General features: G+C 48.4%; 1 protein-coding gene across 1 annotated transcript in view; it reads right to left on the bottom strand.

Annotated features, from left to right (window-relative positions):
- Window positions 1-2,120: 2,120 nt before the first annotated feature.
- ZDHHC3 (zinc finger DHHC-type palmitoyltransferase 3) overlaps window positions 2,121-24,949 on the bottom strand; it is a 56,579-nt gene continuing 33,750 nt past the window's right edge. The window contains exons 3-7 of the mRNA XM_042782158.1: window positions 19,022-19,118; window positions 18,277-18,358; window positions 18,070-18,153; window positions 13,347-13,477; window positions 2,121-2,378 (exon numbers count right to left, since the gene is read on the bottom strand). Of these exons, the coding sequence (XP_042638092.1) occupies window positions 2,121-2,378; window positions 13,347-13,477; window positions 18,070-18,153; window positions 18,277-18,358; window positions 19,022-19,118 (652 nt within the window). The remainder of the gene's footprint in view (window positions 2,379-13,346; window positions 13,478-18,069; window positions 18,154-18,276; window positions 18,359-19,021; window positions 19,119-24,949) is intronic.

Here is a 24,949-nt window from a genome sequence, read left to right as displayed (position 1 = left end):
AATTGGTTTTGGGGTTGGTGGGTACCTCTGCTTTCAGGCCAAGCTGGCCTTGAAGAAGGTAGTTTTCACACCCAAAGTGCAAGGACACTTCTCAAGGGCCATGTGGTTTTGCACGCTTCTGACCTCAGGCCTTGAACTGAGCACTGCTGTTGTCTGTGGTCCCAGGGTAATCAGAGAACTGTCTTCTCTTACTCTTAACTGCTGTTTCCTTGGACCCATGATGCTGGCACTGTGTTCCTCTCCAGTGTGGAGTCTCTTTGGTATTCAATCCACCATGCTGGCACTAGGGCTGCCTTCTGATGAGTGAGGAGAGCAAACAGGGGGCCCCAAGGTCAAAACAGCTCTCTCCCAAAGCACTGAGTGTTCATTCCCTGTCCAGACTATGTGTTAGTTGGCTTTAGAACCGACTTGGGCTGCTTGCATTGTCATTAATAAATATTACAGCTGATACAGACCATGAATATAAGCCTGCAGCCTGGGCATGCCTTTCTGGTTACCAGTCAATGCTAGAGGCCTATGATTGCTCTCTAATGGGATGTAATCTGGGCTCTGAGCAGGGGTTAGGATAGAGGCAGCTTTGTGAACACTGACCCCTCTAGGCAATTAACCCCAAACCCAGGGGGGCGCTCATCACCTGCAGCCAGAGGGTGTCTCTGACAGGATCACCAGTGCCCAAGGATGCCGCCTGAGAGAACTAGGTTGCTACTTGGTTCTCCTTTGTTTCCTACGTTCACCCCAGCCCTCCTTTTTAAGTGTCCTTGTGCTGCACCGCCAGACTGTGACTTCCTTCTCCATTAAATTGGGGCTAAAGGCCCTTTTGCATCAGGACTCTTGCTCTGTTGCCCTGGAGCTGGGAGAGGGGCCCTAAAATAGAGCCATTGCGCCCGCAGCTCTGCCTTAGTGCTTAAGCCCCCCACAGAGTGTGATACTATTGATACGGGGGAAAGGGGCCTAAAAGAAGAACAAAAGCTTAGGCTTTGTTATAACAAATTGGGACACGAACCCTTCTGTTGGGCTTTGTGCAGAAGATGCTGCTTCAGCAACCATTGGGAGCCCAAGAACCCCAGTTCAGACCTTCATTAATGGCCATCGACACCCCAGGCTTCAAATGGGGTGACTTGGGGCCCAGGCTTATTCTACTAGAGTGTGGTGTGTGTGTGTGTGTGTATGTATGTCTCCAAGTTCACCAACTACTCATTCCTTCAGAGAAACAAGATGAATGTGATCTTGGAAAAGCTGGCACGAAACACACAGGCAGGGTTTTTGGTCAGCTCTCGACCCATATGGGTTGTTAGATTTCCTCCAGGAGGGAGAATTAAATTAGCTTCTCATGGGGGAAGACAGAACCCCCAATAGCCCTAAATAGGTACAACCTTCCCCTCCACTTGTGAGCGATGGATTCGTGAGACGCATGCCTGGCTACAAGGAGAACAATTCTAAGCTGTCTGACTCTCAGCAGTCTAGTGTCTTTGAAATGGGTGCTAATTTTTGGTGCCAGTATCTTAATTCAGGCTCATTTCCAACCTGGGTATGTTCCCGTACATGTGTGTATAGCCTAGGATTGGGGTCTTTTCTCAAACCAAACCTTCCCCTTGAAGGTGGCTGTGCCTTTCTATTAACTGAGCAGTAGTGGAAGCTCTTTCTAGGCTGGTCTCTCTGGTGACATTGTGCCACCCCAGGCCTTCAAGGCCAGCCTTTGTCCTGTCCTCCCATCATGGTCTTAGTTCTCAAAAGTCAAGATCCAGGGCCTCATCTTTCTCAAGAGAAGGCAGCCATCCCAAGGAAAGCCAAAGGCCAACTCTTTTCTGTCCCTGGGCTGCCCTGCTCAGAGCTTCCTTTGTTGGGCAGAGGCTGTGAAAGATGGGAAGCCTTCCCAGTCTCAGAAAATAGCTCCTGATGACCCCTCTCAGGGCAGACTCTTAGTCACGTCTCCCTCTGCCATCCCACCCTGAGACCTGGCTCAACAGAGAGGGAGGAGGGAGTCACAGGGGATGGCAATGACAAGTGAATGGCCTCAGAAGAGCATCTACAGCATCTATCCCATGAACCCTTTTAGGCAAAACCCCAGGACAAAGGTTGACGGGACTGTTTCGTGTTTGGTTCTCTCCCAACAGCAGCAGCTACTCATCTATCACCTCCACAGAGTCCTCGTCCTTTGTCTCCTCTGACTGCTCCTCTGTTGTCTCGGTGTTGTCAATGTCTGATAGTGATGCTGCCCTCCGCACCAAGTCCTTGTTACTGGGGGACTCTGGCTGGCATGGTCTGGAGAAAGGGTTGAACCAGTTCAGGGAAAAGTTCCCACCAAAGGTCTCTTTTACCGTCTTCCAGCTGCCCCTGTGCTCCCTGGGCTGATGTTTTCGTTTGAGGCGCTCGATGCCCTGGAGGGACAAGGTGATAGGGTCAGTATGGTAATGGCCCTACGCACCCTCACACATGCCCCCAGCACAGCCACGGCACAGCATGAGGCCAGGGGTGGCTAAGGTGGGGCCTGGGAGGCACAGCCTGCTGTGGGCCAGGCCAGCCCCTCAGGGGGCTGATGAGGCATGTGTGTGTGGAGCCGCTTGGAGCAGCAAGCAGGACCTTCCTGGGAACTGGCCTGTATTTCCCACCCACTCAGCCCTCCCCCCTCTCCTTCCACAAGCACGAGGGACTGCCCAGCCTTGCTAAGGCCAACTGCTGGGCAGGGGCCTGGCTGCTGGTGGCCAAGGGCCAGTATCCCAGGCCTCTTCTGGCAAAAGCTGAGCCACCCATCCAGAGATCACTAAAACAGTGACTCCCTTAAATATTTTTGGCCACCCCCCCCCATGGTAGGCACAGCAGAAAGCACGAAGAAGGATGACAGGGTTCAGGGAGAGCACAGGATCCAAACAACATGTGAGGTGAGGAAGCACATGCAGGACAGCAAATGCTAACATGCAGTGGCAGCTGGGGATGCACAAGGTGGTCACAGGGCAGCCTCAAGCCTGGTCACACAGGAGATGCTCCCTGCAGCCTTTCTCACGCTGCCCACTCACCTGCCTTTGGGTGTCAGCTGGACTCACCCACCAGGCCAGAGAGTGTGTTGGGGTAGGGGGAGAATCCCAAAGAAGTTAGAGGCACAGCCAGGCCAACTCGCCAAGCCCACATCTCCCTCCACAGAGGCTTTTGACCCCCCAGTGGGGCTTCCGCCTTCTCTGTCCCTTCTGGAAGCCAAGGGGATTTGCTGTGTGTTTGCCAGGCATGGGTAGTGCTCATTCACATGACTCAATACCATCTTGGAAAGGTCTCTGTGTATCAATTTCTGAGTTTTCTCTTCTTTTCCACAAAAGATCCTTACATAAATGGTATAATCTTTTGTGTTATGCAGAATGAGAAATTGAGATGCGCACACAGACTGAGCTCTGACTATACTGTGGGCCAGTTCTTCTCCAGCACAATATCTCAGAGATTCAGGTGGCTTTGAAAAAATCGTAGGTTAAAGAATCTGACCTCAGAGTGTCTCCTTATAAGATTCTTATTACTTACAAAAGGAAAACTAATAACTGTATAATGGAGTAACCTTGCAAATGCTACCTTAGCCAAGTGATTCAAACTAACATCAAGAATGAGATGTGTCAGCACCATATGCCTCCTGCTGTGGTGGCCTGAGGACACACTTCACTTCAGTGGTGTTCATGCCAAAGGTGCACAGCCTCAATCCAATTATGAGAAAACCTCAGACAAACTCAAATGGAAAGGCAGACTATGAAATATGTGGCCTATGGTCTTCAAAAAAGGTCAACGTCTGATGAAAATATTTTAAATCTAGACAGAATGGTGGTTGCACAACACTGAATGTACAAAATGACACTGAATCACCCACTTCAAAGTGGTTCATTATAAATTTAAAATAAAAAAGGATCAGTGTCATGAAAGACAAAGTAAGATTGAGGAACTGTCATGGATTGAAGAAGACTAAGGAAACACGATAAATGATGCAATGTGAGATTCTGGGGCAGAAAAAGGCCAACTGGAGAAATTTCAAAAGGTATGTATATTAGCTAATGGTATTGTATCAGTATTAATTTTCTGGTTTTTACTTTTGTACTATGGATATATGCTTGTTTACGTTTGGAGAAACTGAAGTGTATATGGAAACTCTACTATTTTTGCCAGTTTGAAATTATCTCATAATAAAAAGTTAAAAAATAAAGAAATCTGAGACACAATGATTTATGTAATATGAACTGGAACACTGAATTATAATAACAAAAAGCTGGAAACAACCAAAATGTCCAACAATGATGGCTAAGTAAATTATTCCATAAAGCAGAATACTATGCAGTTATTAAAACTGGCATTTTAAAAGAATTTCACGTTATAAAATCTTGTCTGCATGGTTTAAAGGGAAAAAACCCCAGAGTTTCATATAACATCATCACAGAGCCCCTGGTGATCTTTGGGGATGGGATTTTAGATGATATGCATTTATTCCTATAGACCTTCCATGTGGTCTAAGTTTCCGACAATGAGCAGGTGTTACTTTTATTATCAGAAAAGAAGTTATTTCAGAAGATGGACTTTTTTGACATAAGTTTTGAGGGAGCCTCATATGGGCCATAAGCATGGAGGCTGGCTTCCCTTCTTAGCAGAAGGAGCAGTGGGGTGCTCCTGCACTGGCCCCACAGTAGGGCCATTGTCTGCAGCCTGTCAGGAAGGGCACTTTCACCTTGATGGCAGGGGAAGTGGGACATCACCATGTGGCAGGCCAGGCTATGCTCAAATTCTTGCAGCAGGGACACCCAAAAGGAGCTGCTTGGCTGTTTACACACTGCCATGGGCCCATTCAAAGTCATGACCATGTGTCCTCATTGCTATTCTGTGAGGAGGTGGATGTTAGTACTGAGTGTTGGCAGATGGGGAAACAAAGGTTCTAGGAGGCCACAGCTTGTCTGGCTGGTCCTGCATCACAACTGGGCCTACACAGAACTGGTGTCTTCTCTCTCTCACCAATACATTTCCAGTTCTACTGTAAATCCCCACTCTGCTCATCCAGATCTCAGAGCAGAGAAAATGTGTTGAGGGGAACAAAGCAAAAGAACCCACAGAATTACTATTTCCATTTGGGCAGCATGTTCCCAGAAGAGGATTCCATCTTAACAAGCTCCTAAATGTTTTCCAGACAGGACCTGGGGTTGTCCACAGACCAAGTTCCTCAGCAGTTAAGTACACAGATGATCAGGGAGTATCAACTCTGACTCTAGAAAGAAGAAAATATTCCAAAGGAATCTTACAATAAAGAGGGCCTGAGGGTCTGGATTCTCATGTTCAGGGGCTACCACTGGGGCTTCTTTTCCTTGGTAGGAATCATTTTTTGAGTTTTGTGTGGATTTGAAGGTGTCTGAAGGCAAAGTTAAGCACAAAGGGTACAGAGGTAGCAGGAGTACCCACTTCAGACTCAAGAAAACAATAACGGTTGATTGCTGGCAAGGAGGGCAATGGCCTAAACCTCTATCTCTTGCAGGGGGTGTGTGACTTGGGACGTTGGGGCCTCCTCTTGCTGGATGACTCAAAACCTGGGATCCATGGACGGATCCACCAATGCCTCAGGTGAATGCACCCGGACTAAGGCTCCGAAGGGAGGCAGAGATCCACACAGACGATCTACATGGGCTGAGCTGAGACCCCTGCAGAGCAAGAGCAGGCTGCCCCCCACTCCCCATCTCATCAGAAAGTCAGAGCCTCAAGCTGCAGCTTTGCAATGGGTCCTCTTCATGCCTAGCCAGACAAGACAGTCTCTTTTCATCAGTGGCTTCACACTTAAATACAACCCATAATAGGAAATAGCTTCCTGCTGCAACCTATCATGTGGGTACACATGCACACGTCTCATGAAACAATCCTTCACCTACAGTGTGTAATGAATTTTTTTTTATTTCTTAAAAAAAAAAAAAAAAAGCTGGTTGTAAAACAAAGAAATTGATTTTACAAATCACGAACAGTTGTGACCCATGGTTTGAAAAGCACCCCTCCAGATAACAAGATCCAATGCTATGGAAGCCACACCATGTGCCAGACACTGTTCCAACAACATTTACATCCATTTATCTCATTTATTCCTCACATCAACCTTGTGATTTAGATGATCATCCTGATTTTGTAGCCAAGAAAGCAGAGGCTTAGGGAAGTTAATGTCCAAGGTCACACAGGTAGTAAGCAGCCTGAGCAGGACTCCTGTGCATAATCGCTCTATACTCGCTCTCTTGCAGAAATCAGGGTGGCTTTTCTGTCTGCGTTAGAGCATGTCCCTTTCCTCAGAAGGTTTTTGGCAAACACAATTCTGCAATGATTTCTTTTCCTTGGATCAGCTGCATCTGTTCCTGTGTGTGTAGAAGTGGAGGTGGGGGTCCCTTGGGACCTTTCTTTGCTATACCAGGGCAATCATGCTTCTCAAATTGTGATTGTTTTCTTGGGGGATAGAGTAGGGAATTGAAGGCTTCAGGCTGGAAGAATAGGCTGGTCAGTGGCTTATTTCCATTTCCCGGTAACTTCTTTAATCATCTTTGAGGTGATTCTCAGGGGCTGATATGTATTGAAAGATACAAGAACAGGCCATGTGGAAACTCAGCCCCACAGAGGGGAGCTAGGTGCCAGGACATGTCCCTGGGTCCAGGGTACTCAGTGGCCATCTTCCCGCTTGGAGGTCCCTGGCCCCACTCTTTCCCTCTCCCTTTGGGCTGGTTCTTCACCCAGTGAGCACATGGGTCCAGAGATGGTCAGACTGATGAGATGCACAGGAAAGAGTGCTGGGTAGACAAATAATCTGGTTCCCCTTGAAACAAACAGATTTCCTCAGCATCACTTACTGCAGAGCTAGAGGGCTATGAGGGAGCAGGATCCGTGGTTTCTCTAGTGGCGGGAGTGCTGGCTGGCCTCACAGTTGCACCCCACTCAGCACCACATTGTGCTTGGTACACAGGACCCCCGTCATCAGCAGGCACCAGGGACCACTTGTAGGCAACTCCTGCAAGCCCCAAGTAGATTCTCCAACTTGAGTGTGCATCAGAATCCCTGGAGGCTTTAAAGATACAGATTGCTGGGTCCACTCTCATAGTTTGATTCCACAGGTCTGAGGTGGGGCCGGAGAACGTGCATCTCTGACAAGTTCCCAGGTGGTGGTGGTGCTGCTGGTCTGGAAACCTCACTTTGAGATCCACTGGCTCAGTATCCCTTTCAACCATTGGTGACAGGATCCTTGATAGACATTCTAGTAAAATTGTCCTCTCTCCACATTTCTTTGATGTTTAAGAGTCCTTTCTAGGTTTGGGCCCCTTGCTTCTACTGGCTGGTTCCTCCTTTTAGCTTTGAAATGAGAGAAACCTAAAGGCCATCAACCTGGTGGGAGGGCACCACCTGGCCTCCTGAGGAGAGGGGTTTCTGTGTGATGGTGACCTCACATCAAGTGTTTAACAAGTGTCTATTGATTTGCCTTATCTGAAAGGTTTCTGCATCAGGATGGTGGATTTTAAATGTCTAAGCAGCCTAACCAGAATGACTGAAAAGCTGCTAATACAAGGTATCTTATGTGGGGCTCTTTGAAGAAGGGAGTGTTACAAAGAGGAAATGGTATGACTAAAGGAAACTTAGCACATACTTTTCTATCCAAATTTACTCTGTGAGGGATGCCACTGAACCCATGCAAATATGCCTGGATTTGTTTGGACTTAAGAATTTTGCATGTCCTGTGGGTTGCTATGAACATAGAGCTTAAGTTGACAGAAGGAGACCTGGGGACCGCCTAATCCACACGCCCTGTCACCTTCCTCGTCACTGTTTCCCTCCACTCCTCAGTGCCTCTGGAAGGCTGTGGCTGCTTCTGGTTCATTTTCCCAGGAGAGCATCATTCAATGCTGTCAGAACTCCTGTGCCTAAGCCAAAATCCAGGCCACCTTTGTGTAGAGAGCTGTCCTCTTTCATTAAAAGAAAAGAAAAGAGAAGAAAACAAACTCAATGCCATGGAGTCTGATCTGATTCACAGCAACCCCTCCTTGGGTTTCCGAGGCAGTATCACTATGGAAGTAGATTGCCCAACCTTCCTTCTGAGGAGTGGCTGGTGGGTTTGAACCTCCAGCCTTCTGTTTAGCAGTCAAATGCCTTAGGCACTATGCCACCAGAGCTCCTGACTGGAAATAGGAGAGCTCAGGGACTCTATCTGTCTGTGTAGACACCAGGCTGGGAACTAATCACTATGCTGCAAATGACAGGCACATTAGTCGTTGTGCTCTTGGCTAACTGTGATCAGTGTCAAGAAAAACGAAATAGGAAAAAAAACATTCCTTCCAGCCAAAAAGTATGTATAAACCAGAGGTAGAATCATACGGGCTGTCTAAAGGAGCCTTTCTCTCTGGGAAAGATAGGTGTAGTATGCTCAGGTCTAAATACTGAGTTTCTATTTTTAGGGCCAAAAAAAAACCCAAAACAAAACAGTTCAGTACATCTTTAGCACTATCTGCTGCATTCTTAGAAATTCTCCAGAGAAAAGACCCAACGTGGGTCATTTAAAGAAGGAAAAAAAAAAAAAGAAAAAGCCCACGAAGATGGACTATTTCGAGGGCATCCAAATATTTAAAAATCTTTCCTGAGTCCCAGTCTGCCAGAGCTGCAGCACGGCCTCCTAAACTGCCCTAGAGTCATTCCAGCATGGCCATACTTCTCTGAGACACTTAGGTGGACTGTGGGAAAATAAATAAATAAAAGGCTTGTGGAGAACAAATGCTACAAGGTTGATCTAAAAACAGCATCTTTAAAACTTGGCCTCTTGGGCTTGACTCTACAGCACAACAGTAGAGGCAAGTAAAGGTTCTTTGGTTAAACATCTGAGGGAGGAGCTTCCTCAGCTTCACCAAGCGATGCGTCGGAAGGAAAAGGGTCTCTCCCCCAACCTGACGCCAGGCACAAACTCAGCCGGCAGATGATTTCTTCTGTAGTGACTGAGAGACCATCAACACAATGGAAGCAGTTTTGGCAGCAGAAAGTGAAAGAGAGGCCTGGCGGGGGGCGGGGGGAGCTTGTTCAAAAGACAGGGACAGACGCCCATTACGAACAGCAGTAACAAAAAACCTCATTAAGAGAGGAAGCATCCGTGTAGCTTAAAAATAACAAGACAGAGAAAACTCACACTGATGGTACATAATCTGCTTGCCCCAGCTCACACTGGGAGAGAGCAGAGCTAGAGCAGAAGAGATTCTGGAAACATTTCGTTGTATTTTGTGTCCACGTGGAAGCACTGACAGAATTGAAAAGATGCAGCCTGTTCCACTTACTTTTCTGAAAAAGCACTTGGCTAGATCAACTCTGTCCTGCCCAGGATTGGATTTACTAAACCTTAGCTCCCACCCCCACCCCAAGCAAAAGCTGAAAAAGGAGGTCTGTGGCAACTGCTTTAAAAAAATAAACCAAAGTGTAAGAATTCAGAGATAGTCAGTAGTGAGATTGCTGTCATTTTTGCATTTGAAGGGTACTCCATGACAACTCCTACTCTCTAACTCCAGCAACTATTTACTACCTCTTTCAAATGAGAATAAACACAGGAGTTCCCTCCCAAACGGAAAAGGCTACTCTGGTCTTGGGGTGCCCCTGCAGCATGGATGGCACAGGAGGCAGGCACCCATCGCAGCCCGACAGCAGCATCCCAGGTTAAAAGATAGATAGGACACAAGTATGTGCACACGTATGGATCTAAAGTATCAGAAAGTGAACCCACTTTAGAGATTTACAAAACCAGGAAGAAGAGGTTGGTGTTCTGGCTGGGTGGCCCACCCCACACTGGGAGTCCTGGGGCGGTACTCACTTCTTTAGCATTAACACTGCTTAAATGGCATCTTGATAGGAAGCGGGATGAAATAAGAGAGTAAGTAGCTGTAACAAAGGAAAATGTAGCTCGCCTCAAATTGTATGACTTTGTCGACTGTGTAAGGCATTTGGAACTGCAAGAATTTCTTTCCTTTACAGTCTTCCAAATAATCAGAGGGAATATATTTGCTGATTCCAGAATACAAATAAGACCCCTTTCATCTCTCCCCCACTTTCCCACCCCCGCAATCACTACACACCCCCAGCCCAAAAGGTACAAAGACAGACAATTGATTTCACGAATTAGGCAAACCGTGTCCACTTGGGGGTGAGGCCGCTTGTCGAGGCCCTTTTGAAGGCTCCAGCCCTGAAGTCGCCCTGCTCAGGCCTCAAGGGGTAAGCATCCATCTTCACTGTGGCTTCAAGTCCCATTCTGGGAGCCTGCTGCTGCCTGCCGGGCATGGGGAAGCCAGGGGCTCTCCTGGCTCTCCTACAGGCCCCCAACCAGGCGTCCGGGGCCAGTCCCTCCACCACCAGCATCACTCACGTCTCAGTTGGTTAGTAGAGGTGGGCATAGCCCGGGAGCAGCATTCCTCCATGTTAGTCACGCCAGACAGACAGCACAGAGGAAACCAGAGTCCAGAGAAGTGATTTTAAAAAGGAAAAAGAAGAGCAGCTTCGGTCACCAAAAAATAGAAAGGATGATCTTTTAAAAATAAAACGGGGGGCCTTTTTTTTTTTTTTCTCTGCAATGCTCAGCCATTTTACTTGAGACATTGAAAAAAGAAAAGTTTGAGAGTAGTTGCTTTCTCAGTTTAAACATTCATGAGAACGGGCTGGACGGTAGTGCTGTGATGTGGTTTATATCTGAGTGGCAATGCTGGTCAGGGTCCTTCAGACCACATACTGGTACGGGTCTGCCTTCCCTTGGTCTGGCGTGGCAAAGGGGCTGGCCCAGCCTAGGGAGAATGGGTGGCCAAAAACGGCTTTCATGTTCATCCATTTTGTTTTTTTAGCCCATCTTCTCTCTTCCTTTTTCAATTGTTCTATTCCCTGAAAACAAGAACAATCATACTTTGAGTCAGGCACTTTCCTGCTGTGGTGTTTTAGGGAGGGATGATCCATTAGCCTGAGGTGAATGTGTAAATGCTTCCTTCTTCAAGTGACCTATAAAACTATCTACCCAAGACTTTTTCTTCTCTAATAGAAATGTTATTTTTTAAAAAACTATACTTTTCTTTGGTGGGCACATGTTTACAAGCCCCTCAGAGAGGAAGAAAAAGGAAGCGGAGCCAGCAGGTGCTGAGCCATTCTTATGACTGTGATCTGCTGTGATGAAGGGAAGGGGGGTTTCAACCCTGTCTCGGTCATTACTTGGGTTCTACAGAGGTGCTCCTGGCCCAGTGCGGGGCTGAGTGCATGGAAGCAGGGCCATGAAGGCTTTGGCGCGAGAACCCACCTTAGCTAGCGAGGAGCTTACAATCATGATAGCCAGATAGCCAGTGATGGTCATTCATCTGGGAGAAGTTCTGAGGAAGTGTGAAGCTACTATGACCACTTTGCAGATGAAAAAAAAAAAAAAGGAACAAATCAAATAACTGCTCTGGCGCCATTAGTCCTGCCAGCCGGGAGGTCAAGGAGCACCCCGCTTAGTGGAACTGAAGAGATACAAGCTGAGAAGGTAGAATAGGAGTGAGAAGCTGTGGGTGAGGGAGGGGAGTCTCCACAGATGAGGAAGGAGAAGGGGTTAGTATAGATTAGAGGGCTGCAGGGACAGACCAGTCAGCCTCAGTCATGGCAAAGGTCATCCTTGGGGGAGAAGTGTGAGGGAGGCTACCACGGCAGTTGTTGTCTGAGCGTCTGCACCTATTCCTTGCTAAGTCCCACAGGCGAAAGCAGGGCCCAGGGCAACAGCTGGTCCCTCCCCTTTTCCCTTCTCCACATGGAACTGGCATTGCTCTCCCTTGTGGCCAGCAGGCTTGCCAGAGCACAGCCAGAGGTCTGTCTGCCGTGGTCTCTGGTGAGGTGAGGCCTGGGGTAGCCAGGACCCACCCTTAAAGCGCATGGGGCCTGAGGGGGACCCCCCAAGTCTGAGTCTTTTTTCACATCCTAGGGACCTGGCAGGATACAGGTCAAGGGGAAGTTGGCCTTTCCCAGGAGCTGCAGGGCCTTTCCTTCCCTCCTAACACAATTTCCTTTCATAATGATCTTAAGGGGCAAGAATAACTACCACAAAGGCTGTTAGAGTTTTCCTTCTGGCTCCCCAAGACCATGCCCTAGGTGGCCTGGCAGCATTCCAACAGTGGCTGGGGCCTGGCAGGGTCACCTTTGGGGTTCCTGGTGGTCTTATACAGAAAAGTTAGTCACATATTCTACTTGAATAAATGGCTGCACCTATGCCAGTGGCTACTATTTGCACAGAAACTTTTATGTAGTGATGTTATTTCTTAGGAAAGTGTGGCTGAGAGTCCCCTAACCCTCTAAACTGTCAGGAGTCCCCACAGATTCAGACCATGGGCCAGGGCAGCACCATCTCTCCCTTCTCTGCTTTTCTACACCCATAGGGGAGGAGTGGGGTGGGGAGCCTGTGGGTAACAGCTCTGCTCTCCTATGAGCCTCTGTCAAGGCTGACTACCCAACAGGCACCCAAAGTCCCATCTTGGGTTCCCCGACCACTGCTGAGAGCTGCCAGCCTGAGGGGACCTCAGGAAGCCAGGAGCAGTGCAAGGATGGAGTCACAAATCCACTCTTCCCGCCCAGAGCTCAGAGCTGCCCCATTCTCTTGGGGTCTCTTATCTGGACCCCACAGCCTAAAAGGAAGAGATGCCCACATCACAGCTGTGGATGGGCCACTGAGAGGCATTTGGAGACCTCAGGAAATGAAGTGGTGGCAGAGGCAGCAGGGGTGCAGGCTCCAGCCCAGCCCAGCCAGCAGCTTTGAAGCTCCTGAGGGGGAGCAGTGGGTAGGATGGGGATGGGCAGAAGGCACTGGACGAGGATGGAGCTGCCAAGCAGAGATGACCTAGAGGCCAGGCAACAGGTTGCTGCTCACTGCTCTGGGAGGTTCAAGGCACATCTGTCACCTGACACTGCTCTCAGGACCTAGTCATGAAGTCACTTCCTCTGGGAAGCTGCCCCTGCCTGTCCTAGCGGGGTTAGGGCACCATTTGCAGACCAACCTATCCTTAGGGAAAGGGCTTATAGGCCAGTGCCTATAGAGTGCCTGGCATAGTGTGGGATGCAGGGAAAAAACCATCACAGGAAGATGGTTGGAATCAAGGCAAAGGGACCTTCTAGCAAGGTGGCTGGGCACTATTCCTGATGTGATCTGTTGTGCCTGCTCCAAGAGTGGGGGATGCATGTGTGTGTGTGGAAGATCCAAGTGTTGCTGCAATGTGTAACATGAGCCTACACCCCAGGCATGCCTACTGGGCTCCAAGGTCTGGCCTGTATGCTGCCCTCCCAGCAGCATCTGCCCAGTTCCTTCCCTAACCCCAGGGGTGGAGGTGGTAGGAGGGGTGGGGGCGCCCACTTACCGTCTCATCTGTGCAGATGGAGTGTACCTGGGTCCCAAACATCACTGATGTGAAGATGAGGAAGAGCAGCCCCTCAAAGCACAGCAGGATGAGGAGGATCACCGTGGTGGGTGGAGAGAAGGAGCTGCACTCTGAAAGAGAAGGACATGTTGGGCTCGGGGCTGCCCACCCACAGCCTGCCATCCACCACTGCCCTACTGGGTGCTGACTCACAGCCCTGCCAGGGTATCCACTCTGCTTCCAGTCCTGCAGGACTTTCTGGCTCCTTGTGGTCACACATATCTTTGGCCTCAAGGCTCTGGGGAAACCATTCCCTCAGTGGGGACCACCCTGCCCCATATCTGGCTCCTCTCACTCTGGGCTTGGCTACAAAAGCACTCCCTCCAGGAAACCCTCCTCGACCAGGCCAGCTCTGCACGGGGCTTCCCCTTCCCTCACACTCATCAGTCCTTGCTCACTGACTCTTTTTGCTGCCACAGCGTAATTGTCTACATCTGATGTCAAGCACAGTGCCTGGCACATGGAAGGACTCTGTAATGACTGAACAGAGGTGTGAAGAAGGCCTGATGACACCTCAGGGAGACCCTCTTCTCCTTGGAGAGTGCAATGCAGGCTGTATCGGAGGAGAGGCCTCAGTTCAGTTTGGCTACCAGTTTTCCAGGAGTACTGTACAAGGTGCCGTCCCCTCTGCACCTCCATCTGTAAGGAGGTAAGGGCAGATGCGAAAAACCACTTGGTGGCTTTGTATACCAAGCTCGGCAGTTAACTGCTGGTGCTCAGCCTTGATCCAGGGGCTGGATAATCTCCAGTAGTGACAGCAGCCCTGGGGCAGTCAGTCCCCAGGGCTGGAGGCCAACCAAAAAGTAAGCCCATAGTAGGTGCTTTCTTTCTCCTGCCCCTGCCTGGAGGCCCTCTGACCACCCAAGCCCACCCTGACCCAGGGTTTGTCCTGTAGCAAGTCCTTGCCCCTTTGTGGACCTTCACTCCCTCTACTGTGAAACAGTGAGGTTTGACTACATGTGTGGCTTTGTTTGGGAGCTCTTGTGGCGTTTGACTGCTAACCAGAAGGCTAGCGGTTCAAATTCACTGGCCATTCCTTGAAGGAAGACTGGGCTATCTACTTCTGTAGTGATACTGCCTCAGAAACCCAAGGAAGGGTTGCTATGAATTGGATCTGACTTGATGGCAGTGACTAAGTGAGCGTGGCTTTGTTTCAAGCAGCAGAATCCTTTGTCTGAATAAAGTCTAAACTGGAACTTCACCCACTGCACATATAGGCAGAGGTGCTGTGGCAGAAGACAGCGGGTGAACAGGGGGAGTCCTTCTCTGGTACTCTGCACTCAAGATGGCCTCTGAGGAACCCCCTGGGGAAATGTGGGCCACACCTGGCATGACTGGCCCATGGATGGCACACGCAGTGTCCCTTGTGCCTCTTGTCTGGCACTCATTACCTCTCAAGTACTGTGGCAAGTGCTGGTTGAGCTTGGTTGGGATTTACGTGCTCCAGCGCTCAGGCCCGTTTCCTGCTAGAGAGGTCAGATCCTGGAGGGCAGAGCTGAACTTCCCTGGGCTTTTAGGACTGCAGTGAAAAAGTGGCTCTCTGAGCCACCCTGCTGCTGCCTCCCAGGAACCTCAGGAGGAGTGAGAGAAGTCAAACCTGGGAACAGCTTGGGAAGATACCAAACACTGTATGGGCAGTCGGGTAAGGGACAGCTCATCTAAAATGCTTTTTTGTCTCCTCACGTTTCCTTTGGAACTTAGCAAAGCCTTGAGACACTATCTCTCCTTGGCTCCTTGCAGATCCAGGCCTGGTTGGAGCAGTCCAGCAGCCTGACAAGCTGGCCCTGGGCGGCTACAGTGAGGTAGCTGCCTGCCTGGCCTCTGGGTCTGGGCAGAGTGGTGGGAAGATCAGGACCCTGAAGTCAGACAGACATGGAGGGGGCTCAAACTCTGGCCCCAACTACTGATCACAAACTCTAAAATGCCCCACTACTACTGTTTTGGCCCCTGTGTTTTTCCTACACCTTGCATTGTAATTACCTGTTTCTCTCTGTACTCACTTGAGACCTGCCTCTGTCACTACACTTCAAGCTCCATGAGGGTGAATACTTTGTTTTGCTCACTGCTGTAAACCCAGTCTTGGGACAGTACCTGACAGCAGAAGAATCTGGGCAAGAGGTCTGGGCTCTGAACTTTCCATTTCCCTTCTGCAAAGCAGGAATGTTTGTACCCACCTCTTGGGGATTCATGAGATTACACATGCAAAGCTAGGCCTAGGCACAGCACTGGCACAGGAGCAGGGGGCGCTGCCAAGTGAATGGAGGTGCTTTGGCCTCTCCCTGGGGTTCCCTAGAGCTGGAGGCCAAGCTTGGTGGCCTGTTCTAGATCCCTGCATGGTTGTAGGTATTGTTCCCCTCTTGGCCTGGCCTCCATAGAGTTTGGGGAGGCAGGAACCAGATACAGGTGTGGCACTCCCTCCCTAACCTTTAAACTTCAACTCAAAGTGCCCTTACCTTGGGGGAGGTCACTATACAAGCTCCCATTACAGAAGCTCCTCAACCAGTAATGGTATGAAATGTCACATACAGTCATCCCTCAGGATTCTGCTCTGAGGCCTCTCCTGTGCTTCCCAGCCTAGCTCCTATGGGAGCAGGGTAATTTAGGCCTACTCCTCAGGAATCCTGACCAAAGACAATCAAGAGCACAGCTGAGAAGATCCTAGGAGTTGGAGAAGGCCAGATAGGTTGAAGTCCCAGCTCATGACCTAGCTTTGAATCACAGGCCCTCATCTTAGCTGTGTGACCTTGGGGAACTTGCTCATCTTCAAGCCCCAGTTTTGGTCATCTGCAAAGTGGGCAGTATCTCTCCTACCCTGCAGGCTTGTGATAAAGTGGAAACAAGGCACTGCTCAAAAAGTCCTTTGTGGCAAGCCTGGCTATTAGTAGGCACGTAGTGCCATTCCAAAGACAGAGACATTTGCTTCACTGGCAGTCTGTGTGACTTTGTCACTGCCCACGTCTGCTAACCCGATGATCTGTGGGCGGTTTGTGATGACAAAATATCCTTGTCAGATTTCCCTACCAAGTTGCCAACGTCACATCTGGAGCTGAACTGGATTCTAAGGGCCTAGAAGAATGTGTGGATTTCAGAATGCTAGCTAAGCAACCATGGGACTTGCCTGTAAGCCACTCAGCTATGTAGAACGGTACAGTCTACAGAAACCCATGCTTCCCCATCCTCCCTCTCATGTCCCTACATCTAAGAGCTTGAGCCTCTCTCCAGCTCATCCCAGAACTGCAGCAATCATGAAAATGGGGAGACATGGTATTCTTTCTCTCCTAGGTGATGTCAAGCCACAGAGCTGGGGGTGGAGTGGGGTCAGGCAGAGTAGAACTGGGAAAATGGAAACTACTAATATAGAGGCAGGAACAGCCTCTTAGGGTCTGAGTGCAAGCCACAGAGTATCCCTTTTCCAGTCTCAACAGTTCCAAAGAAAAATAATAGCAAGAAACTGCTTGAGAAGTCAGCATGTGCGGAAAGGGGAAAATCTCTAAAACTTGTTGAAATGACACAGGGGACCCATTGAGAAAAACAGTGGAAATATGTTTATGCTTAAAACTCTTATTTCACAGATCACATATGTGCATGAGTATGTGAAAAATCACCACAGGAGTGCTGGTGGCATAGTGCCTAAGGCATTGGACTGCTAACCAGAAGACTGGCGGTTTAAATCCACCAGCCACTCCTTGGAAGGAAGGTTAGGCAATCTACTTCCGTAGTGATATTGCCTTGGAAAGCCAAGGAGGGGTTTCTATGAGTTGGATCTGACTAATGGTAGTGCAAGTGTGAGACATTAAAAATCTAGCCTAGTAGGTGGCCTCACTTATCTATAGCTTCTACTTTTTCCCTCAGGATTTGTGCAATCTTTGGGTTGGAGTTACTTACCTAGTTAGTTACTTAGTTAGGAGTTACTTAGTTAGTTATTTATTTGCTCATTTAAATTGAATACTTTTAAAGCAGGAAGAACTTGCATTTGCATAGGGAGGGAGATCGCTTAGAGGGGAAGAATGCATAGGAAAGAAGGACACAGGGGAAAAGGTAACCAACCACAGGGAGGCAATGGGAAGAGAGCTGTGGCACTGTGGGGCATCCTTGTTACCCTGGACCCAGGGATAAAATTATATGGGACACGTGTTTTTCTGGGCTTGGGGGGTAGGGTCAGTGTCCGTCTGGACTCTGCACTGACTTCTAGAACCCCTGACAAGTCCATACAACTTAGGGAACCTGAAAATGTGGTATTTGTGCAAACATGGAATCATCACCAGAAAGGCAACTTCCAATAATGCACAGGAACCTGGAAAATCACACCTCCAGGGTATGCCACCTCATACAACACCCTGTAAGAACAGTAATTCTCTTCTGTTCCAAGCCGTTAACAGATTACCTCCTGATAGCTGCATGCACTGCCAGTGGGAAAGCAGCTGCCCAATAAACCCCAGAGGAGGAAAATGCAGGTGGGCACTACATGTTCTGCAGGTCATGAAAGGGTTAAAGGGCTTCATTTAAAGACACAGAAACCAAAGTTCTCCTGTGCCAGCAGACTTCTACTCCCTGGAGCAGGAGATCTAGTAACATGAGGTTGGCCCCTGGCACCATGAAGGGAGAAAAGCCTCCTTGTGTGGGGCCTGCATTTTTCCTGGGCATGTCCCACTCACTACTTTACCTGAGGAACTGACTTTAAGGGCCTGCTCTTTTTCATGAGGAGACAGTAGAGCCTCTGTTGTTTCTTCCCTGGTCATTCCATAGGCTTGCAGGAGATCTAGCAAAACGAGGTTGGTGCCTGGCACCATGAAGGGAGCAGAGCACCCACCTCCTCCCACTTGGGCCACATCCACCCTGGAGTAGTGAGGGGTCCCTGGTGCATACTCACTTGTCCAATCTTCTTCAAAGCAATGCAGGAAGTGGAATCCCACCATGATGAGGGCATGCAAGGAAATGAGAGCTATGTACATCTGAAACGGGAAAGCAGTGTAGACACCATTGTTGTGAAGACCTGACTATCAGTATACAGACACACTCAGAACCTCCCACCAGGACCATTTAAGTCACAGTTGGCTGAGGCTTTACCAGGGGGCAGGGGCCAGAGAGGCATCGGTGATTTCTCCAGCATTAGGACCTGAGGTGTGCAGCCATTCACCGGGAGAATGAGGAACAAGAAGAGCAGCAAAGCCTGTTGCCAGGCATGACATGGGTTCCAGCTGGGCTGGGCTGCTCCAGATTTGTTGCTTCTTCTCACTTGCAAAGTCAGGGTGCTGACTGTCATTGGCCTTCCAGCTCTAACACTAAATATACTCCATCCATCATTAGTTGAGGGAGGGCTTGAGGGCAACACCAAAACTGCCTTCTTTAACTACTTAGCATCAGTATTTGTGCTGGGAGCCTAGAACATAGCCCTTACTCACAACTAATCAACATGAGTGAATTTTTTCAATGCTCAAGAGAAGGGCTTAGGGACTTGTTGAGCTGTGGAGATCTTTGGCAGGTAGGTGGGGATGTACATGGCCCAGTAGTACTCTGAACAGCACAAAGAACACCCCGAGTGCAGAGAATTGTCAAAGGAACCATGTATTCCATTGTTTCATGGAGGGAGGGGCAGAATTCAGAAGCTGACTTACTGTAAACAGGACGAAGTACTTCTGGTTGTTCTCGCCGACACAGTTATTGACCCAGGGACAGTGGTGGTCCATCTTCCGAATGCACCGCTTACAAACACTGAAACGGCCCACAAACCAGACCTTGAGGGGTGTTTTCAGGGAGTTGGATGGCTGAGTAGAGACCAGGAAGAGGCAAAAGAGCCCAGGGAGAAACACAGAACCCATCTGTTCCAGTCCCACTGAAGGGGCATTCTGTGGGGGACTGCCGCAAGATTTGCTGGTTACGCTGCAAGGGGCCTGCAAGGCAGGATCCGGACCCTCAGGGCAATCATTGTTCAACATTAACTAGGACGGAAATGACAAGGCTGAGAAAAAAGCAGTGTTCCTGAGGAAACACTACATTTAGAATTTGGTTTTTAAAGAGAAAAGACTGAGGAAGTAGTTATAAAAACCTCACAGTAGAGGATGGGATCTAGAGACCTGCTGCTCCCTATTTTTCCCAAAAGACCAAAACCCTGAGGGCCCACCCTGGGAGTGTGGCCTCTCCACCCTGGAGAGCCAGAGGAAGGTTTCCAAGCTGGGTCAAGTGCAAGCTGACTCAAGCAGCAGAAGTTCCCATCCAAGATTCTTCAACTCTAAGAAAACATGAACTTGGCGGGAAAACAATCAGAAAAATCATTTGAACTTAACCATTGAGTAGATAATCTAGTTAATTTATACACTGATAACTTGCTATTAGGGTAATTTTTGGACTGAACCAGTTTCAAGCTTATTTGATATCAAACTCTTCCCTCTCCTTTTGGGAAAATGCAAAGTAATAGTGGCTTAGTGCCTAAGGCATTTGACTGCTAACCAGAAGACTGGTGGTTCAAACCTACCAGCCACTCCTTGGAGGAAGATTGGGCAATCTACTTCCTTAGAGATACTGCCTTGTAAACCCTAGGAGGGGTCACTATGAGTCGGACCGACTCTAGTGCAGTGAGTTTTTTTTTTTTTTTTTTTTTAAGTATAAAACAAGAATGCAACATTAATAGGAGTTGGTGGTACAGTGCCTAAGGCATTTGACTGCTAACCAGAAGCCTGGAGGTTCAAATCCACCAGCCACTTGTCAGAAGGAAGATTGGGCAATCTACTTCCTTAGAGATACCGCCTCAGAAACCCAAGGAGGGGTTGCTATGAGTTGGATCTGACTCGATGGCAGTGAGGTTTTTTTTCTTTTTTCTTTTTAAGGCAACTACTTTCCAAAGCTTAAGGTAGAAGGACCCATTTGCCAATAGATGTGCTCATTGAAACTGTTCTCTTATCAAGGGAGTGGAAGACACAGGGAGGAGCACAATGGGAATACCATTACATACAGAAAGCTATACTGATAGTAATAACAATAATTTAAGTGTGGATATACAGACACTCAATCTGAACAGGGGTGGGAAGGCAAATGGGACTACACCACACATATATACAGGTTTGACAGATGCTATCTCTACCTATGTATTTATATTTGTTGCAAATATATCCATGAATGTGGTGGAGCATACAGGGGACAAAGTTATGAAAACGCCTTAGTCATAACCAAACACCTCGAGGGAATGAGTCGCTGGGTATGGAGGCTCAGGACCATAGTCTCAGGGGACACTAAGGTCAATTGGCATAACATAGTCCATAAAGACAATGTTCTACAGCCTACTTTGGTGAGTAGCACTGGGGTCTTAAATGCTTGTGAATAGTCATCCATGGTACAACTATTGGTCTCTTCCTGTCCAAAGTAAAGAAGAATGAAGAAAATCAAAGATGCAGGAAACTATCAGATAGTCTAAAGGACTAATGGAATGCATGAACCCCAGCTTCCTTGATCCTGAGACCAGAAGAATAAGATGGTGCCCAGCTATACTGATGACCTCTCTAAAAGGGATCACAAGAAAAGGTTCCTGGATAAAGTAAGGGTAAATGTGGTACAAAACTCATAATCATAAAAAAGACCAGGCTTACTGGTCTGATGAAGACTGGTGGAACCCCCAAGACTATGGCCATTACCTTTCAAGCTAGGAACTGAACTTAACCCCCATGACTTAACAGTCAGCCAAATGATAGACAGGCCTATAAGGTTAACAATATCAGAAGGGGTATGCCCTCATTAGAACAATCAAGCCTATGAGATCAAGAGAGAATAATATTTGCTCAGGGATAGAGCTAGGAAGGTGGGAAAGGATGGGGAGGAAAGATGGAAGGAAGGAGTGGGTACAGGGAGGAAGTAAGACCAATGTTGTTATAGTGTGGGGATTATAGTAAATGTCACAAAACAATGTGTATGGATTGTTGAATGGAAAACCAATTTGCTCTGTAAACTTTCACCCAAACCACAATTGAAAAAAAAATTGTTCTCTTTTTCAATTAATTAAAATAGGCTCCCTAAGATTTCTCTTGGAGATAAACAGTTTGAAATACTATAAATCCAAGATTACAAGTAATACAACCAGATGTCTTTGCTAAAAGTTCACACCAGCTTTTCGGTCTGCTAGTCTCCATAACTAAGGTCTCTGTAGTTCAGGTTTGGAAATGGGCAATGGTGGTGGGCTGGCTCTGGAGAAGGGTGGGGCCACAGGGCCCTGTTCAGAGGAAAAGGAAAAGGGTGTGCTTTTTCAGGTATGGACGTGAGCTATTTGCCAGGACTTCAGGTCTGGAAGCAGATCAGTCTGAAAGGGTGCTCCACAGTGGAGATCAGGGCCAATTCTGGGCTGTCAAGGAAAGGGTGTGAGCTTTGGTGGCAAGGCACACCTGGGTCTGGCTTTGCCCACTTCCTACTTGAGCTGCTTTGGCCGAACTGAGTAAACTCTGAGCCTCAGGTTCCCTACATATACTAAGTAAGTGCTAGTCTAGGGACAATGAGAGCAGGTATTGGGCTTGGTTCAGAGGAGTGGTGGGTTCATACTGTCTTCACCTTCCCTCTTCTCCACAATTTCCAAGGCCTTGCTAACAAGGATATGTGGGAATGGGCACATCACAGAGATGCTGGCCCACCTCTAGGACCTTCCTGGGGGCCAGGAGGGCAGGGTAAGAAAGGGAGAATGAAAGGGACATGGAGGGAAATACATAGAGAGCCAGGTACTAGTGACTCCATTTCCTTATTCTCCATGCGTGCGCACACACACACACACATACACACATTTAATATTGGTAGCACTCATTCCCAGTATACAACTTTAAAAGTACAGGCCAGTGGGGGAGAACAATATGGAACAAAATTCAAAATCATTTGGAGGAAAAAAAAAAAAAAGGTGGGAACCAGTTTTGCTGGTCCAATAGAGCCTGGTGGAACCAATGAGACTATGGCCCCTAGCTGCCCTTCAGGTCTGGAATTGAACCCACACCTGTAGTTTTCAGCCAAACAAAATGCAGGCATATGAGTTAAACATTTACCTCAAGTAGATACACTCCTTGGAGAGAATAATCATGGGAGAAAGAAGGGCTGCTTATGCACAGGGAGACAGCTCAGGGGGCAAGAGTGTATGGAGGGATGGACACTGGGAAGAGGGTAACTATGGGGAGGAAGTGGGAGGGGAGCTGTTGCACTGTGGTAAACTGTGGTCAATGACATGAGACAAAGTATATGTGAACTGCTGTATGGAAAGTGAATTTGCTCTGTAAATCTTCACCCAAATCACAATAATAATAATAATAAAAAGTACAGGCCAGTAGACAGTGAAGCATTAGTTGCCCCTGCATACTAAGCCCCAGCTCGGAGCCACTCACTACTCCCTCCCTGGAGCCACCCACTGCTGCCCATTTCTTGTGTGTCCTTGCCAAGATACTCAGAAACACTCAGCTATGGGGTTTCTTAATCTCCTCCTTGTCTGGGGAAAAAAGTCCTGAGGGTAACCTCCTGCCTGCTCTAGACTCTTGAGCACTTCCTCTTCCATCTGTACTTATTTCCAAAAGAATGGTCAAGTGGGTGCTCCGAGGCAGTGTTTGCTCAGCAGCAGAGAGGGGCCAAGTGGGCTGACAGCCTCTGAAAGCCACCCAAGCATTTAAACAGCACTCACAGCAAATCCGCCCTTCACTCTCCTGCCAGGTCCTCTGAAGAGACAAGGAGTAAACACAGGGAACCTGGGTTTCTCAATGGGCAAAGTCACACTAGGCAGCCAAATTAGAAATATACACTTCCTTCAAGAAGGACAAAGTGGGCACAACCCACTGAGAGCTGCAAAAGTTGGTCCAAAATGCTGGTTGCTGAGTTTTCTCGTTCAAAGACATGAACTGCCAAGGTGCATTTCTCTTTCTGGCTTACAGAGTGGTTCTGAGGCAGGCTCCTGGGCCTGCTGGGAGTGCAATGTGCGTAAGGGGAGGGCCATCCTAGGTGATCTCACTGTGGGCTGCCACTTAAAGACTGGCTAGCCCATGGCTCAGAAAATGCTCTGCCTGAGTACCTCTGAGGCTGAGGCTGGGAGAGGAGTGCCAAGGGCAGGGCCTGGAGGTCCTTCATGAGTAGGTCAGTGAACTTGCTGCAGGTCCACCCCTGCCCTGCTGTTTCACCTCAGGCAGCATCTGACATGAAGTAAAAGAAGTGTGGGCCTCTAGCCACAACTCCTGTCCCTCCTTGGGGTCAATCACCTAGAACTAGCCCTCTTCCCAGTCCCCAGCACACAGTGGGCATGGGGCTTAGTGGTATCCTCTGCACAGACCACAGCAGGGCAGCCCAAGCATAGAGGCCAAGGAAGGTTCAGAGTCCACGCAGACCAGGAGCCTGAGGTTGGAATCCTTCCTCAGCTTCTCCCTCGGAGACTTAACTGCTCTTTCCTTTATGTGTCCAACAGCCTTCTCCTTGCACTCCTTTCTGGCATTGATCCAGGGTCTTGGGTTAAAGACACTGAGCTCCTGGGGCACAGGGACCAGGTGCCTGGCAGCATGTCGTAAACATGCATAACAGTCACTGAAAAGACCAAATGCCTTAAACGGCAGTATGTGACACTGGCTTCAAGGTTTCCCAGGCCCCTTCTATGTTTTTAAATAATTATTTTAGAAGCAGGCAGGTGCTTCTCTTCCCCTCTTCTCCAAGTTCCCTACCATCATTCAGGTCCTGAAATACTTCTTTCTAAGGCTTGGTGGAATACAATAAGCTCACTGGCTCAAGTGCATTCAGGTCCTCTTAGGCTCATATGCTCCCTCCCCAGGGAGGTATGAGGTCCCTTCCTTGGTACTTAGCCTCAAAGGAGCTGGCTGAGGCTCTTCTGCCTGTCCTGGGAGATGGCCCACCTAGAAAAACAGTGTATCCCAGAGATACTGTTTCTCTTCCTATAGGAGCACTTAGCACAATGCATTATGGTGGACAAGGCTAGGAGGCCCTAGGGTCAGGGCCATGTTTAGGCTACTACTACAATCCCCTGCTTAGCAAGTGTCTGCTGAGAGAAGGCTCTGATGCTGCTGACAAGGAAATAGCAAGCCTAGGAAAAGAGATCAGCCACACTGAACTGTGATGCTCCAGTGAGGAAAATGAAAAGGAAGTCGTAAGAATGTACTAAGTGGGCCACAGCTTCACAGACAGATTTTTATTTGATACCTCATCAACTATGATTCAAATCATAAGCAAAAAGGCATCTGCACCATACCCTGGCCTCAGTTCAGAAACTATTTTGGGTAAGACAGTGCAGCATAAAACAGGGGCTCTGAGGACAGATCTCCACACTGGGCTCAGGGCAAAGAAACTTAACTTCTCCAAACCAGCTTCAGGGAAATTACGCCCGATCTTGCAGTCACTGTGTGCCAAATGGCATGATGTGTGTAAAATGCTTTAAAAATCATACACACATTGCCGGATCTCAAAACCTACTACACAGCCACAGTAGTCAAAACTGCCTGGTATTGGTTCAATGACAGATACATAGATCAATGGAATAGAATTGAGAACCCAGATATAGATCCATCGACCTATAGTCAGCTGATCTTTGACAAAGGCCC

This window comes from Orycteropus afer, unplaced genomic scaffold, assembly GCF_000298275.1.
Source record: "Orycteropus afer afer isolate SDZICR_OR568_19922 unplaced genomic scaffold, OryAfe1.0 scaffold00250, whole genome shotgun sequence".
Lineage (NCBI taxonomy): Eukaryota > Metazoa > Chordata > Mammalia > Tubulidentata > Orycteropodidae > Orycteropus > Orycteropus afer.
Note: the sequence above shows the minus strand (reverse complement) of the source record. Positions and strands in the feature narration are given on the sequence as shown.